Source organism: Lontra canadensis, unplaced genomic scaffold (assembly GCF_010015895.1).
Source record: "Lontra canadensis isolate GAN:19392208 unplaced genomic scaffold, GSC_riverotter_1.0 scaffold1, whole genome shotgun sequence".
NCBI lineage: Eukaryota > Metazoa > Chordata > Mammalia > Carnivora > Mustelidae > Lontra > Lontra canadensis.
Genome location: NW_022630995.1, coordinates 34,904,598 through 34,920,056, shown reverse-complemented (window position 1 = coordinate 34,920,056; position 15,459 = coordinate 34,904,598). Strand labels below are relative to the sequence as shown.

The 15,459-nt window shown below is 41.4% G+C and overlaps 1 protein-coding gene across 4 annotated transcripts in view; it reads right to left on the bottom strand.

Annotated features, from left to right (window-relative positions):
- UGDH (UDP-glucose 6-dehydrogenase) overlaps positions 1-13,724 on the bottom strand; it is a 35,348-nt gene extending 21,624 nt beyond the window's left edge. Inside the window, exons 1-2 of one of the 4 annotated variants that reach the window (XM_032853124.1) lie at positions 13,418-13,724; positions 4,647-4,815 (exon numbers count right to left, since the gene is read on the bottom strand). In XM_032853124.1, the coding sequence (XP_032709015.1) occupies positions 4,647-4,808 (162 nt within the window). In that variant the 5' untranslated portion in view covers positions 4,809-4,815; positions 13,418-13,724. Of the gene's footprint in view, positions 1-4,646; positions 4,844-13,417 lie in introns of all 4 variants that reach the window. The other 3 variants (XM_032853106.1, XM_032853116.1, XM_032853096.1) reach the window with 3 other exon arrangements.
- Positions 13,725-15,459: the final 1,735 nt, after the last annotated feature.

Genomic DNA, 15,459 nt, shown 5'->3' with positions numbered 1-15,459 from the left:
GCTCCTCTAACCGCTACATTGTTCAAGGATCAACTGTACATCCTTCTGGGCTTTGTACTATTAAAAGTCTTTGTGGTCCTTGGTTTACCTTCAATGAACTACTCTTCATTGCTTCTCTATGGCATTTCCTCCTCCACTTATCATCAAACATTGGAGATTTTCTGGTTCTGTCCTTGACTCATGCTCTGCAGACTCTTCTTGGGAGAGCTCAATTACTCTGATTTTAACTACTGCCTATATAATCCTAACTTTACATCTCCAGCCCTGAATCATTTGCTTACACTTTTGGTATATATATCCAACTGCCTCCTGAACATCTCTATTTGGATGTCCCAGAGCCATTATAACTAAATAGGACCAAAGAGAATTTGAGATTTCATCTCCTACTACCCTCCACAACATCCTGTGTTCTTGATTTCAATTTATGGCACAATCATGTACCCACCATCCAAATGGGAAACCTGGATACCATTCTAAATTCCCTACTCTCCTTTATCCTTCTTATAAAATCAACAACCAAGTCCTATCATTTTTCCTTCTAAATATTTTTCCAGGGGCGCCTCGGTGGCTCAATTGGTTAAGTGTCTGCTTTCAGCTCACGTCATATTCCCAGGGTCCTGGGATCCAGCCCCACATTGGGCTCCTTGCTAAGTGGGGAGCCTACTTCTCTCTCTGCCTGCCACTCCCCCTGCTTGTGCACTCTCTCTCTCTCTGTCAAATAAATAAAAATTTTTAAATTTTTTACTGTATTATTTTTCTTAAGATTTTATTTGTTTATTTGACAGAGAGAGACACAGCGAGAGAGGGAACACAAGCAGGGGTGGTAGGAGAGGGAGAAGCAGACTTCCTGCTGAGCAGGGAGCCTGATCCCAGGACCCTGGGATCATGACCAGAGCCGAAGGCAGACACTTAACAACTGAGCCACCCAGGTGCCCCAATAAAATCTTTTAAAAAGTAAAATAAACACAACCTGATAGAAATCATCTTTATTTTGTGATTTATAAATTCCTCAAGGAGGCATCTCTTAACAACTGATGTCTAAGAAAGACACGGGAAAATTACAAAGCTAAAGTCATTTACATGCTAAGAGGAAAATCATTCTACTTGCTAAGATGATTCTTTCTATAAATTTAAAGTGCCATGTTTTTAACCTCTAAAGCTAGTGGGTTTTGGAAAAAGATTTCATTTCTTTTGTAGGCTACACTAAATACTGCAAAACTAAAATAGCTGTTTATGGTATGTCTAACTTCCTGGAATAGACATATGAAAAATGAGATAGGAGAGCCTGGCTGGCTCAGTTGGAAGAGCATGCCACTGTTAATTTGGGGGTTGTGAGTTTAAGCCCCACGTGGGGTACAGAGATTACTTATTAAAAAAAAAAAGAGGGGTGCCTGGGTGGCTCAGTGGGTTAAGCCTCTGCCTCCGGCTCAGGTCATGATCTCAGGGTCTTGGGATCGAGCCCCGCATCGGGCTCTCTGCTCAGCAGGGAGCCTACTTCCCCCTCTCTCTGCCTGCCTCTCTGCCTACTTGTGATCTCTCTCTCTGTGTCAAATAAATAAATTTAAAAAAAAACTAAAATAAATAAATTAATTAATTAAAAAGAGAGAGAGATAAGACTTCAAAAGCTAAATAGTGATAACCATTAAATAAAACCAATACAATTATGAGATTTCATTCAGGGTTTTGAGAATTCAGACATTGATTCTAATGAGCACAGTGCTAGCTAGACTTTCAAATCTTTTATATTCTTTACAAAGAGATTTAAAGAAAAAAAAATTTATGAAATAAAAGTATGAAAAATTATACTTCTATTTCTTTGCTTATAAAAGATAGATTATTGAGAATAAACAAGTATGATATGGAAAAGAAATTATTTTAGATCTTACCTCTCTCAGTCTAACTATATATCCCAACTGGATTCAATGTCAATGTAGAACATACTATTTTAAATTTAAAACACTGAAGTTTTAGGAAGAAGAGTTTCAGAGTTCAATTAATTAAGTAGTAATATCAACAATAAGAATCTGGCCAGGGAACATGTCCAGCCAACTGATTTTTTTGTCTTCTCCAAGAAAAATGTCTAATTCCAATACATTATAGTTTGTACTTTTTTAAGATTTATTTTATTTTATTTTATTTTAAGATTTATTTATTTTAGGGAGAGAGAGAGGGAGTGAGTGCGAGAGCTCATGTGAGTCGGGGGAAGGAGTAGAGGGAGATACTCTTCAAGCAGACTTCCCCCACTCTGGGCTAAGTGTCACGACTGACCTCAGGCTCACAACCTGAGCCAAAACTAAGAGTCCGACACTCAACCCACTGAGCCATTCAGGTGCCCTTACTTTGCATTTTTTCCAATTCAGGATACCTTTGTTTTTAAGTTAATTTTTATTGAAATAAAACAAAAATACATAAAATGGCACATATATTAATATAGAAAAGTGTGTAATTCAATTTTCAAAAGTGAACACACTTGTATAACCACTATCTATAATGAGAAATTAATGATCATTAACTATAAATCAGAACCTGCAGTTTGCCCTCTCCGAGTCACTACCACAGCTCAAATTAACACCAGGCTGAATTCTATCACCAGAGATCAATGTGCTTACATCTGAACTTTATACACAAACAGAATTATACAATATGTACTATTTTATGTCTGACAGCACATTATTTTGGGGAGAATTTCACCATATTCTTGCATGTAGAAGTAGTTCCATTGATTTTCAGTGTGGTATAGGATTATGCTATAATTTATGTATCCATTCCAATGCCGATTAACATTTAGGTTGTTTCCCATTTAGATCTATTATGAATAGTACTGTTACAGCTGTCTTCTGCTGCATGGATTTCTGTTGGATATACACCTACAAGTGGAACTGCTGGATCAGACTGCACAGATTTTCAGCTTCGGTAAAAACTGCTGAGCAGTTTTGAAAGTGGCTACACCAGACTACATTCTGGCAACACTGTGTAAAATTCCAATTGCTCTCAGTCCTTGTCAACACTTAGTATTGTCAGTAGTAATAATTTTATCCATTCCGATGAATGCCCTTGTTTCTGAAGACTAGAGTACACTGCTGGCAGAATTAATTACTGAATGATTGATTGTATATAAATATGGCTTACAGCATTTCAGATGACTTACAGCCCTTGTATAAAACTCCTTTATTAAGTCATCTTTCCAAAATGTTTTAAAATTCTCAAAAACCAAATCTAGTGGTAATGTTTTTAACAGGAAAAGAAATGCTATAGCACTAGAGTAATTTAAAGAACTATTATGGGGCTGGGGATGGGGGTGGTGTGCCTGGGCGGCTCATTCAGTGAAGTAATGGACTCTAGGTTTGGGCTAGGTCACAGGATCAGGCCTGTGTTGGACTCCACACTCAGTGCAGAGTCTGCCTATCCCTCTCCCTCCCTCATTGCCCCTTCCACTACTCTTGTCTCTCTCTTATTCTCTCTCTCTCTAATAAATAAATATATAGATAAAAATCTTTAAAGAACTTCTATGGGTGGTTCAACTGGTAGAAAAAGAAAGGGTAAAGCACAAACAGAAGCCATCACATACACAGAAATTTTTTTTTTATTCCAAATTTGATTCAGCTAGGAGTATCTCCATGATGTTGGGTAGCTACTAGTCTGTGGGTGCTTTTTCATGGATTTCTATATTTCATATGCCTATAAAATGGTTGAGACTTCCCTTCCAAAGGACTAACACATTTAAAGACTATGATTAAGCAACCAACTCTCAGGTGGTGAGATAGAGCCCGGAGTAAGGCTCCCTGCTCAGTGGTAAGTCAGCTTGAGTTTCTCTCCCTCTACCTCTGTCCCTCCCCTTCCTCACACTCTCTCTCTAAAATAAATAAATAAATCATGGAAAGAAAGGAAAGGAAGGAAGGAAGACAGAAAGACAAACAGACTATGGTTGGTAACAGTCTTACAAATAACAAAACTTTCCTAAAGGTAAAAAAAAAAAGAATATAATAATGTTGGAAAAAAATGCCACCATCAAATTCTCAAATGCTTCCTCTGCAGGGTTTCAAAGGCATAATATCATGAACTCATTTTACAGTGAAAATTTTTTAAAATGGGATCCACATAACTTAATAAAATAGTTGGAAGCATATTTTCCTAACTATACAATATCTAAATTAACAGTAGTCTTGAAATTCTAATTAAATAAATTTGTGATACTAAGCATTAGATATAAAAGACATCATTTATCCATTCACAGTTTACCTGAATTAAATACATTTACCCCCAAAATAATGGACTTACATGAATTAATATTACAAACATCCTCAGTTTTATTTTCTTTGTGCAGAACACTTTTCTAAAATTTTACTATTACAATATAGTAACCATATTAACAAAATTAGAAAATAGAGAAGAGAAAAAATGACCCATATTCTCACTGCACTAATATAACCATTGTTAATATCCTAATACATTTTTTCCCAGTCATTTTCCCTGGACATACTTGACATAATTACAATCATAATGTCCGTAACACTGTGCATCTAGATTTGTCATTTAATTCCTTTTCACTTGCAGTCATAGATTTTTACCTTAATAGAAATTTATTTAACAAAACCAGTTAAGAAAACAAAGAACGTAAGAACAAAGAGTTGTTTAAAATGGCTTACCTCATAAATAGGGAGTGTAGAAGAGTTCCATGCATTGATTCTTGATTCATTGACGTCAACAACTGTTACCCTGATTTCAGGGCACATATGAGCAATGACACTACACGTAGGTCCTCCAACATAGCCCGCACCAATGCAACAGATCTTCTTAATTTCAAACATGATTAAACTAGAAGGGAAGCAGTAAGACTGTTCCACTATTAAAAACAGAAAATTTAAAGAAATCACATTGAACATTTATCAAACTCTATAAAAACTGTCAAGGTGACAGATAATCTGGAAAGATTTCCTGCACTCATACTCATTAAGAATTATTAAAAGAGTGATAATATACAACATTCCAATTAGAATTTCCATTCCTGGCTGCACTAGCATAAAACATGGGGAAAAAAAAGTAACTGATATTGCTGAAAAAATGCCACGAAGATTATAATGATCTAATATTGAAAAGTTCAAGAGCAAAATAAAACCTTACTTGGGTCTCTAAGGCCACCAGGGTAACTTCGACTGCTGAGGAAAAATTCAAGGTTGAACACACCAGTGCAATTCTTGTTGAAATAAATGCTGGTGTACAAAGATCAGCCTTACGGCAGGTTTAGATTAATATGACAGATACTGAGAAACATGACAGATAATAAGATTAGTTTGAAAGTTCAGAAGTGGCCTCTGTGATTATATTCCGTATACAACTTGGCTTCAGCAGTTTATTTTTAGGTACTTGACAGTGATCCTAAACTCCATTTCACCTTTAATTGGAATCTATGAGTTGGTTAAAGGAAAGTAATTTCTATAGTTAGCAAAGCAGTTACACAGATTTTGATGGGTTTTCAAAAGCCATTTAGGTGAACTGATTCACACTAATCCAAATGACAAGGTACTGATTTATATATAAGAATGTCATTTTAACCAGTCAGAATGGCTAAAATTAACAAGTCAGGAAACGACAGATGCTGGCGAGGATGCAGAGAAAGGGGAACCCTCCTACACTGTTGGTGGGAATGCAAGCTGGTGCAGCCACTTTGGAAAACAGTATGGAGGTTCCTCAAAAGGTTGAAAATAGAGCTACCCTATAACCCAGCAATTGCACTACTGGGTATTTACCCCAAAGATACAAATGTAGTGATCCAAAGGGGTGCATCACCCGAATGTTTATAGTCCACAATAGCCAAACTATGGAAAGAGCCTAGATGTCCATCAGCAGATGATGGATAAAGAAGATGTGAGATATATATCATATATATGATGCAGCCATCAAAAAAAATGAAATCTTGCCATTTGCAATGATGCAGATGGAACTAGAGAGTATTATGCTAAGCAAAATAAGTCAAACAGAGAAAGACAATTATCATATGATCTCGCTGATATGAGGAATTTGAGAAACAAGGCAGAGGATCATCGGGGAAGAGAGAAAAAAAATGAAACAGAATGAAACCAGAGAGGGAGACAAACCATAAGAGACTTTTCATCTCAGGAAACATTCTGAGGGTTGCTGGAGTGAAGGGGGGTAGGAGCAATGGGGTGGTGGGGTAATGGGGTGGCGGGGTAATGGACACTGGGGAGGGTATGTGCTATGGTGAGTGCTGTGAATTGTGTAAGACTAATAAACCACAGACCTGTATCCCTGAAACAAATAATACATTATCTATTTATATATTTTTAAAGATTTTATGCATTTATTTGACAGAGAGAGAGACAGCAAAAGAGGGAACATAAGCAGGGGAAGTGAGAGAGGGAGAAACAGGCTTCCCACCGAGCAGGGAGCCTGAAATGGGGCTCAATCTCAGGACCCTGGAATGATAACCTGAACCAAAGGCAGATGCTTAATGACTGGGCTACCCAGGTGCCCCGATACACTATATGTTAACAAAAAAATAGAAAGAAAGGAAGAAAGGAAGAAAGAAAGAAAGAAAGTCAGTCAATTCATTATAGTAAGAATGAGAACTGCCGAACTGATCAGATTCTTAGAATTTGAGTCCTTACCAACACTGACCTGGGACATCACCTCATCTAACCCATTCATGGATTCCAGAGAGAAGGAGAATGGTAATCAGAGAGTTTAAGAACTGGTTAGTATACTCCCACGTGGGTCAGAGAAGTTACTAGGGAAGGCTAATCTTATTGTAATGCCTGGGAAGTACAACCCTATTGTGAGAAAAGATACACAAGCCACATAATTAAGATGATCCAGTTCCCTTAAGCCTGAATCTGTATTAATCAATGTTTTCATCACTGGTTTCCCAACCATAAGAGAATGAACCAAACAACCGGCACAAGTATCCTGGTCTGTGTTAGGAAACAAGTAAGTCAGCTTATAAATCAATCTTCAGTGGTCATGCTTAGCAGATATCAATTCAAAGTCTAATCTCTAATGACCTTTAAAAAACTTAAAAGAACAGAAAATTTGGTAAAACAGTAAATATGAGCAAAATTGGAATCTATTGATTCTACAAAACAAAGCCATATTCTGAGTGATATACATACAAAGAAATTTTAAAATGTATTTTTTGTGTGGCGCCTGGGTGGCTCAGTCAGTTAAGACTCTGCCTTCTTCATATCAGGTCAGGATCTCAGGGTCCTGGGATCGAGCCCCACCTCAGGCTCCCTGCTCATTGTGGAGCCTGCTTCTCCCTCTCCCTCTGCTGCTCCCCTTGCTTGTGCTCTCTCTCTCTAATAAATAAATAAAATCTTTAAAAATAATAATAATAGGGGCACCTGGGTGGCTCAGTGGGTTAAGCCTCTGCCTTCGGCCAGGGTCATGATCTCGGGGTCCTGGGACAGAGCCCAGCATTGGGCTCTCTGCTCAGTGGAGAGCCTGCTTCCCTGCTCTCTCTCTCTGCCTGCCTCTCTGCTATTTGTGATCTCTCTGTCAAATAAACAAAATCTTTAAAAATAATAATAAAACAAAATAAAATGTATTTTTTGTTTTGAATAGATAGTAAATTCATATGGTCCAAAATAAAATCTGTATAACAAAGTATACAGTAAGAAGCCTCAAGTGTACCGCATCCTTATCTCTTGGCTATCCACTACTTTGCTTCCACAAGTGACCCTTTCTTTAGTTACTTGTGTATCCTTCCAGTGTTTCGTATAAAGTACAAATAAATACATGAATATATCTTAATAATCCCTTCTTTCTAAATTCAAGAGGTAGAACACTATAAAATACTATCAAACACTTGTTTTTTTTCCTTAATATATTCTTAAGACCTATTTTCCCCTCTCTCTCACTGTCTTTTTTATTTTTTATTTTTATTCTTTCTGTTTCTGGTAAAACTCTCTCCTTTTTAGAAACAGTTACACTGTATTCCATTGTGTGGATGTACATACCAGGAAATAATAAAACCATGCTAAATCTGGTAGATCCTTTTTAATTATTTGGTTTTTTTAAGTAGTCCCCATGCCCAGTGTGGGGCTTGAACTCATGACCCTGAGAGACCAAGAGACACATGCTCTGCCAGCTGAGCCAGCCAGGGGCCCCTGGTAGATTCCCTCTTTAATAATCTAAATAAATGGATTAGAGTTCCCTATTATCACCTATGAAGCCACAAACACATGATATTCCTATTACAATTTTAGGGTTCCAAAATTCACCCCAGTGAAAATATTGAGCCTAACAAAATTTATTTTAGCAATCATTCATCTTTGATTTCTCTGCCCTTCTACTCTTCAGTTCTGATCTACTACTCTCCAGGCTTCAAGTGCCCTATACATAAGGAGAAAAAGAAACCGCTAGGAGGAAAGGACTGCATTGGGACTGCCAAGTGACTAAAGCTCAGGGGAATGTTCTGAAATGCTCTCACCTGTGGGACAGTCGAGCCTGGAGCAGACTTCCCATAGACCTGTCTCCAGCATCTGCTGCCACTGTCCCCACCTCTCCAGTACAAAGGGCTTGGCATCGGGTTTCAGAAAAATTGCTTCAACTGCTTCAGGCCTAGTCCCTTGTTCTCTTTCATGAAAAATTAATATTCCCAATTTAAGGGTCTACCAAATGGACATAGCAGAGAATCTGGCCATAGATATAGGTCCTGACACTCAAGAATGTAACAACTGACTTAGAGGAAAATTCAACTGAAAAACAACTATTAACCCCCCTACTATGTTACAGCTACTAATGTTCTATGTACTGTGGATACAATAGTGAACACGACAGGTACAGTTCCTACTCTTAGGTTATAGTCTAGTGGGAGAACCCAAAACAAAATAATGGCAGCTCTGACACATTCCATATTAAAGAAATAAACACATAGATAGAGAGGGAGAGACTGTCTATGGGGAAAGAATTCCTACAGATAGGGTACTTAAAGAAGGACTCTCTGAGAAGGTGACTCTTAAGCGGACTAAAAAGATGAAAAGGAGGGGCGCCTGGATGGCTCAGGCGGTTAAACATCTGATTCTTGATTTTGGATTTTGGCTCAGTTTATGAACTCAGGGTCATGATCTCAGGGTTGTGAGATGGAGCCCATTGTCAGGCTCACTCAGTGCAGAGTCTGCTTGTGATTCTCTCTCTCCCCCATCTCTCAAATAAATAACTAAATAAAATCTTGTTTTGTTTTGTTTTTAAAGATTTTATTTATTTGACAAGAGAGAGATCACAAATAGGTAGAGAGAGAGAGAGGAGGAAGCAGGCTCCCCACTGAGCAGAGAGCCCGATCCAGGACTGGATCCCAGGACCCTGAGATCATGACCTGAGCTGAAGGCAGAGGTTTAGCACACTAAGCCACCCAGGCACCCCAATAAATAAATAAAATCTTAAAAAAAAAAAAAGACGAAAAGGACTTAGCCACACCCAAGTAACATATAAGGCAGTATAATCAATCAAATGATGAGTATTAAAGTCCAGAGGGAAAAAAATAAGAAGGTATCTACATCAAGGGAAATGCGGAATATAAGCCTGGCCTAAAGAATAAGTAGGATGTATGGAGCACCTGGGTGGCTCACTGGGTTAAGCCTTTGTCTTCGGCTCGGGTCATGATCTCAGCGTCCTGGGATCCAGCCCCGAATCAGGGTCTCTGCTCAGCGGGGAGCCTGCTTCCCCACCCCCCTGCCTGCCTCTCTGCCTAATTGTGATCTCTCTGTCAAATAAATGAATAAAATCTTAAAAAAAAAAAAAGAAAGAAGTAGGATATAGAAAGGAAAGGTAGGTGGGGGAGAGCATTCCATATTGGGGAGGGGAGGAATAAGTAAGGATTCATAAACAGAAACAAGTTCAACGAAGTAAGGAGATTGGCCTGGTTGGATTAGGATATGGGTATTTAGAAGCGGTAAGGTAATAACTGTCTTGTAGAGCGAATCTAAAGGGTCTCAAATGCCCCTTTCAGGGGACCATGTGCATGACGGTTCAGGAGGCCTATTATTTAATAACTTCAGGTAACATGGGTGCCTGGGTGGCTCAGTAGGTTAAGCATCTGCCTTCTGCTCCAGTCATGTTCCCAGGGTCCTGGGATCGAGTCCCACATCAGGCTCAATGGGGAGTTTGCTTCTCCTCTGCCTGCCCTGCCCCCTTGCTAGTGCTCACTCACTCTCACAAAAATAAATAAAATCTTAAAAAAATAAAATAACTTAGGTAACATAATTGAAAGTAACCACAACAATCAATAGCATTTGTGTAGCTAAAATCTAATAAACTCCACTAAAGGAGAAAAAAACAAAAAATCTCAGGAGGATCAGCCTATAGCCTGGAAAGAAGTAGTTAAGAACAAAAATGATGTGTTTATTTCAGCACTGTCTAGAGAAGAGTGACACTGCATCTGGGAGTCAGAGTGTTCTAGTTGGGGCAACTGGGTAGCTCAGGTGGTTAAGCATCTGCCTTCAGCTAGGTCATGATCTCTAGGTCCTGGGATCTAGCCCTTCGTCTAGCTCTCAGCTCAGCCGGGAGCCTGCTTCTCCCTCTCCCTCTGCCTCTCCCCTTTCTTGGGCTCGCTCTGTCTCTATCTCAAATGAATAAATAAAATCTTAAAAAATAAAAAAAAGAAGTATTCTGGTTTCAGAGATGTGGAGTAAGAATATGCTTTCCCAATTCTTAGACAGCATGTTCTCCGAAGATTCTTTGCTCTGATTCCGCTCTCCCTTAGGAATTCAGATTCCCAGGAATCATAATACTGGAAATGGATGACCCAGATTTGAGATATAAGTACTCCAGGGACTGCAATAAAATTTCCCTAATTGTAACATCAAAGTTTCATTCTAGTGTAACCATTGGGTCTCTTACGAGTTCAGTCATTTTAAGTTAACATCTAATGTCTCATGAACTCTGGGCCCACAAAGGGAGAAAAAAAATCTACCTTCCAGATCTGCAAGGCTGAAGATGAAGTTCTGAATGTAATGTATACAGAGAACTACCCCACGGTAACACCCTTATGAAACAGCTAGTCAACCTCTAATTACAACCAGTATATCTGGAACACCTAGAAAGTAGGATTTCAAAGTATTTTTGGACCAGAGGATCTTTCGGGGTTACCATTTAATCCCAGAGCCAAGAGATTATAACATTCTTATATAAACACAGTTTGAATGCCTACGGGATGCCAAAAAAACCGTAAATCTCGTGGGTTCAAGGAGTTCATAGTTTAATAAGGTGCTCCCAGGCTAACAGCTCTCATCTGCTGCTGTTACCTCAACACTTAGAACAGTAGGTTCTCAATAAATACTAATTGAATGACTGACTCTCCATAAGGGCCTGTTTGAGATGTAGACTGTTATTTGAATAGCTTTAGCTCAGATGGCTGATCATTGCATTTTTTTGCTGAAATTGCCCAGAATACTATCAGCCTCTCTTTTTTATGTAGAACTCTGGCATGTCTTTCCAGAGATACTTCTTAACCACCTTGATTGCCAGGTTGTATGCAGCTTGCCTTACATACAGCAGCTGGGGTAAATGACTGATGGACCTACACTAGAGAAGAACTCCATGTGTTTGGGGGGTGTCCCTGTGGTGCTATTTCACACGAAGCATGGCTTGTAGGTGACAATGGGAAAATTACTGAGCAACTGTGCAAGTCCCAATAAACGGTCACTTGGAAGTTCCAATAAAATCTTCAACCCTTATTATGGAGTTTGATACAGTGTTAGTTACATATTTTGCCTGACACAGATGTCTTCTGATTCCGTATTCCATTTCTACCTTTACGTACCTTCTGATCCTCTATTGTGCTGTCAGGGAAATGGGAATGTTTGCTTACCAAGGGTGTCAGTTTGCAATGAGTTTTTACCTCTATATTTTGGGGAAATCTCAACAACCCAGGCTGTTCCAAAAATACCCTTCATCTAAAATTTTAAAAATTCAGATCAATATTTCAAATTAGAAGATGTGGGTAACAAATACTGAAGGTCCTCTTACAATTTAAACTGAATATAATCCCTCCATCCCCACCCCTCTTCAGTATATTCTGTGTAATTACCCAGTAGCTAAGGGAATGGACGTTGTAGTTGGATACGTCAACTTCACACATCACCTCAGTCATTTCCAAAAATTAAATACTAACAGATGCAACAGATGCCTGACCGCGGGAAAAATATTTACTCAGTGAGAAAGGCAGTGTTAATGTTGCATCTAAAGGGCATCATATAAAGCTGTGGAAATAAGAGGGATGATGAAGTATGCTTATTAGATACAGACTTAATATTTGAGAAAGGAGTACAGCAATGGGAGAAGAAATGAGATCCTTTCAAACAGAGTTGTCTACCACGTACCTTAACTAGATGCTCGGTACTAACAAGCACCTCTCAGAGCAGACAGTAAGCTCTTTCATTTCCAGAACCCCCCTGAAGAAAGAGACCAGACTACTGTTCTCCATTTCATAGGGGATTTGAAGAAACTCAAAGACTCACTGTGTCTTTGAGGGCAGTCAGTGGACAGCTACTCCTCTGTATATCCCTGAAAAGCTCCCTACCAGTGAATCCCTCTTTTTAATATAGCATAATTTTCAAGCCAATCAGTTATCTTCCTATATATAAGAAGCATGACTTTTCCTGTTTCTTTTCTTTTTGTAAAGATTATTTATTTATTCATTCGAGTGAGCACATGCCCCACGAGAGCAGGGGCAGAGGCAGAGGGAGAAACAGATTCCCCACTGAGCAAGGAGCCCCGATGCGATGCGGGGCTCGATCCCCAGACCCTGAGAATCATGACCTGAGCCAAGGCAGGGGCTTAACCGACTGAGCCACCCAAGCGCCCCAAGAAGTATGATTTTTCAAGGTCTCACACAGGCTTTCCCTGACATGAAATAAAGCAATTACATGGTGTGGCAGCCAACAATGGATTCCAGGACCGCCCATACAGATGTCAAGATAGAATGTCTTCGGATTTCGCCCTCAGGGGCTTCCTGGCTTCATTTTTAAGGGCGGCAGGTGACAGGAGGAAAGCAGCAGCTCCCCAGGTGAGCAGACTAAACACAAACAAAAGACCAGGACTCTGAGACCAAAATGGGGTCCCTAGCCAGAGGACCACTTCCTTCGGTGGACGTTCAGCTTCCTGGGAAATCTCATTTGTTTCAAGTCAGAAAGTGAGAAAAAGCAGAAAGAGAAGCGGTTGGAAGGCTGGCGAGTGTAGAATAAAAAGCCCAAGTTATCCCATTCTCAGAACAGCGGACCAAAAGGCGATTCCCGCCCAGAGCCCAAAGGGGAGACCAGGGTCGTGAGTCTGGGAGCCCTGACCAGGCGCAGAGCGCGACCGGGGGCAGCGCGCACTCCCCCCGCCCCGCTCCCTGCACATCCCGCCGGGACCCGGGACCTTCCTGACCGGGCGGCAGGGCCAGCCCGCGAAGGGCGCTTACCCACTTGCAGGCACCGAGCGCAGCGGCCGCTCCTATCCCGACTCCTCGGACAGCTCCTCGCAACGGGCCGTGCTGCAGCAGCTCCTGCACTCTCGCCCTGCTCCGCCTGACCTCCCCTCACCGCGCACACCCCTCTCGCAGGCAGCCGAGCACTGTACCCAGAGTTCCGGGCCCGAGCCCGTATTTAAAGGATTCTGCCCCAGAAGGCGGAGGCTTCATTCCCCCGCAGCCAGGCCCTCCAGGACTCTGGCCTCCAAGGCATCCCTGCTCCTCCTCCCGCCACGCTAGGCCCCGGCCCGCCCCTATTTCCTGCGGGCCCCAGGGGCGGGGAGTCAAGGCGGGGCTAATCGTAGCTAGCTGGGAGGCCCCGCCCCCGGCCGAGTCTGGGCGAATCCGCTCGGGCCAGCTCAGCGGTCCCGCCCCTACCGCGAGCGGCAGTGGGCGGAGCTACGTGCGCGGAGAGTCGGCTGAGGCCTTCGGGGTGGGGTTTCGGGGTCCGCAAGGCCAGCTACTAGTTTTCCCTGCAGCCTGTGTCTTGTCTGGCTCCGCTTTCCTCCCTGTGTCCCGGTTCCCCTGACGGTCGGCGCCGCGGAGGTGGTGCCGCGTGCGCTCCGGGTCGGCCATAATCTAGGACTGCGGGGTACTTGGCCCGCTGCGGCTGGAGGGGACCGGAAGATCTCGGCCCCCTTTCCGGTCTCCCCAGCAGCCCCGAGAGCCGACCTGGTCTTTCGGGCCCCCTAGACCCTGCTGGTCAGGCTGCCCGGCGGCCCAAGGTTTACTCAGATCCCTTCCCTCGCCACTTCTGGGAAGGAGGCGCCTCGCGTCTCGTAGGATGCTGAGTCCTGTCATGACTGGACCAGTTCGGGCCTCCGCCCTGATTCCTGGGAGGAGAAGCACGACACCCACGCCCTCCAGACATATTTTCCAGAGCTGCTCCTGCCAAATTCGGGAACTGGGTTGTCTGTGCTGAGAGTTTGCAACATACAAGTTCCGTGTATGAGGAAGAGTAAAATTACTGTATGGACGCTGCCCGTTTTTTAATGAGGAAGGCAGCTCTGTTCCCTTTTTCCTCTCCCAAGTGATCTTAAGTCTCAGATCTGAGAAAAGAAAAGCAGTCTGAACTTTTTTGTGTGTTCCTCATGGAGAATTACATCAGGTCACATAATCTGTAGTTGAAGTCAAAGACCATTTTTAAATACGTCATGAGGAACGTGATTAGGAGTTTATAAAGACGCATAAAAATACCTCATAGATGGCTTTTTTTTTTTTTGAAGCTTTATTTAAGTAATCTCTACACTCAACATGGGGCTCCAACTCACCACCAGATCAAGAGTCCCATGCTCCTCCGAATGAGACAGCCACGCACCCCAAGATGATGGTTTTCTTTTTAAAAAAATATTTTATTTGAGAGATAGAGAAAGCAAGAGTGGGAAGGAGGGGGAGAAGCAGACTCCCCGCCGAGCAGGTAGCCCCATGCCAGCTGATTCCACGACCCGGGATCATGTCCCGATGGGAAGGCAGACGCCCAACCTACTGAGCCACCCAAGCGCCCGGAGATGATGGTTTACTTGACAGGATCATGACAACTTCAAGAAAGCTGTTGAATATTGATTAAACCGTTTGCTGTTGAGTTGTAAAAAGTGTGATATGTTATGTAGATGTTGTATGTTCTAAGCAGATAAATTCATTAGTCCAACAAATATTTAGTGCCTGTTGTGTGTTAGACTTTATCCTAGAGACCAAAAATGTAAAATGGATTAAGGCCCAATTCCTTCTTCCAAAGCTCACAGTTTAGTAGGAGAAATACGTGAACAAATAATCGCAATACATGTGACAAATACTGTGCTATAGTAGGGTTATCTTTTTGAACTTGGCATATACATAGATTTAAATTACCTATTACAGTTAGCTTTGTAGTAAAAACCACTTTTCTGTTATTCTTCTCCTTGTTTTGAATTAAACATTTTTTCTACCTAGAATTCATTTCACACTCTTAGTATTTTGATAACCAAATCTTTTAAACAGTATAATTGCAGAAATTA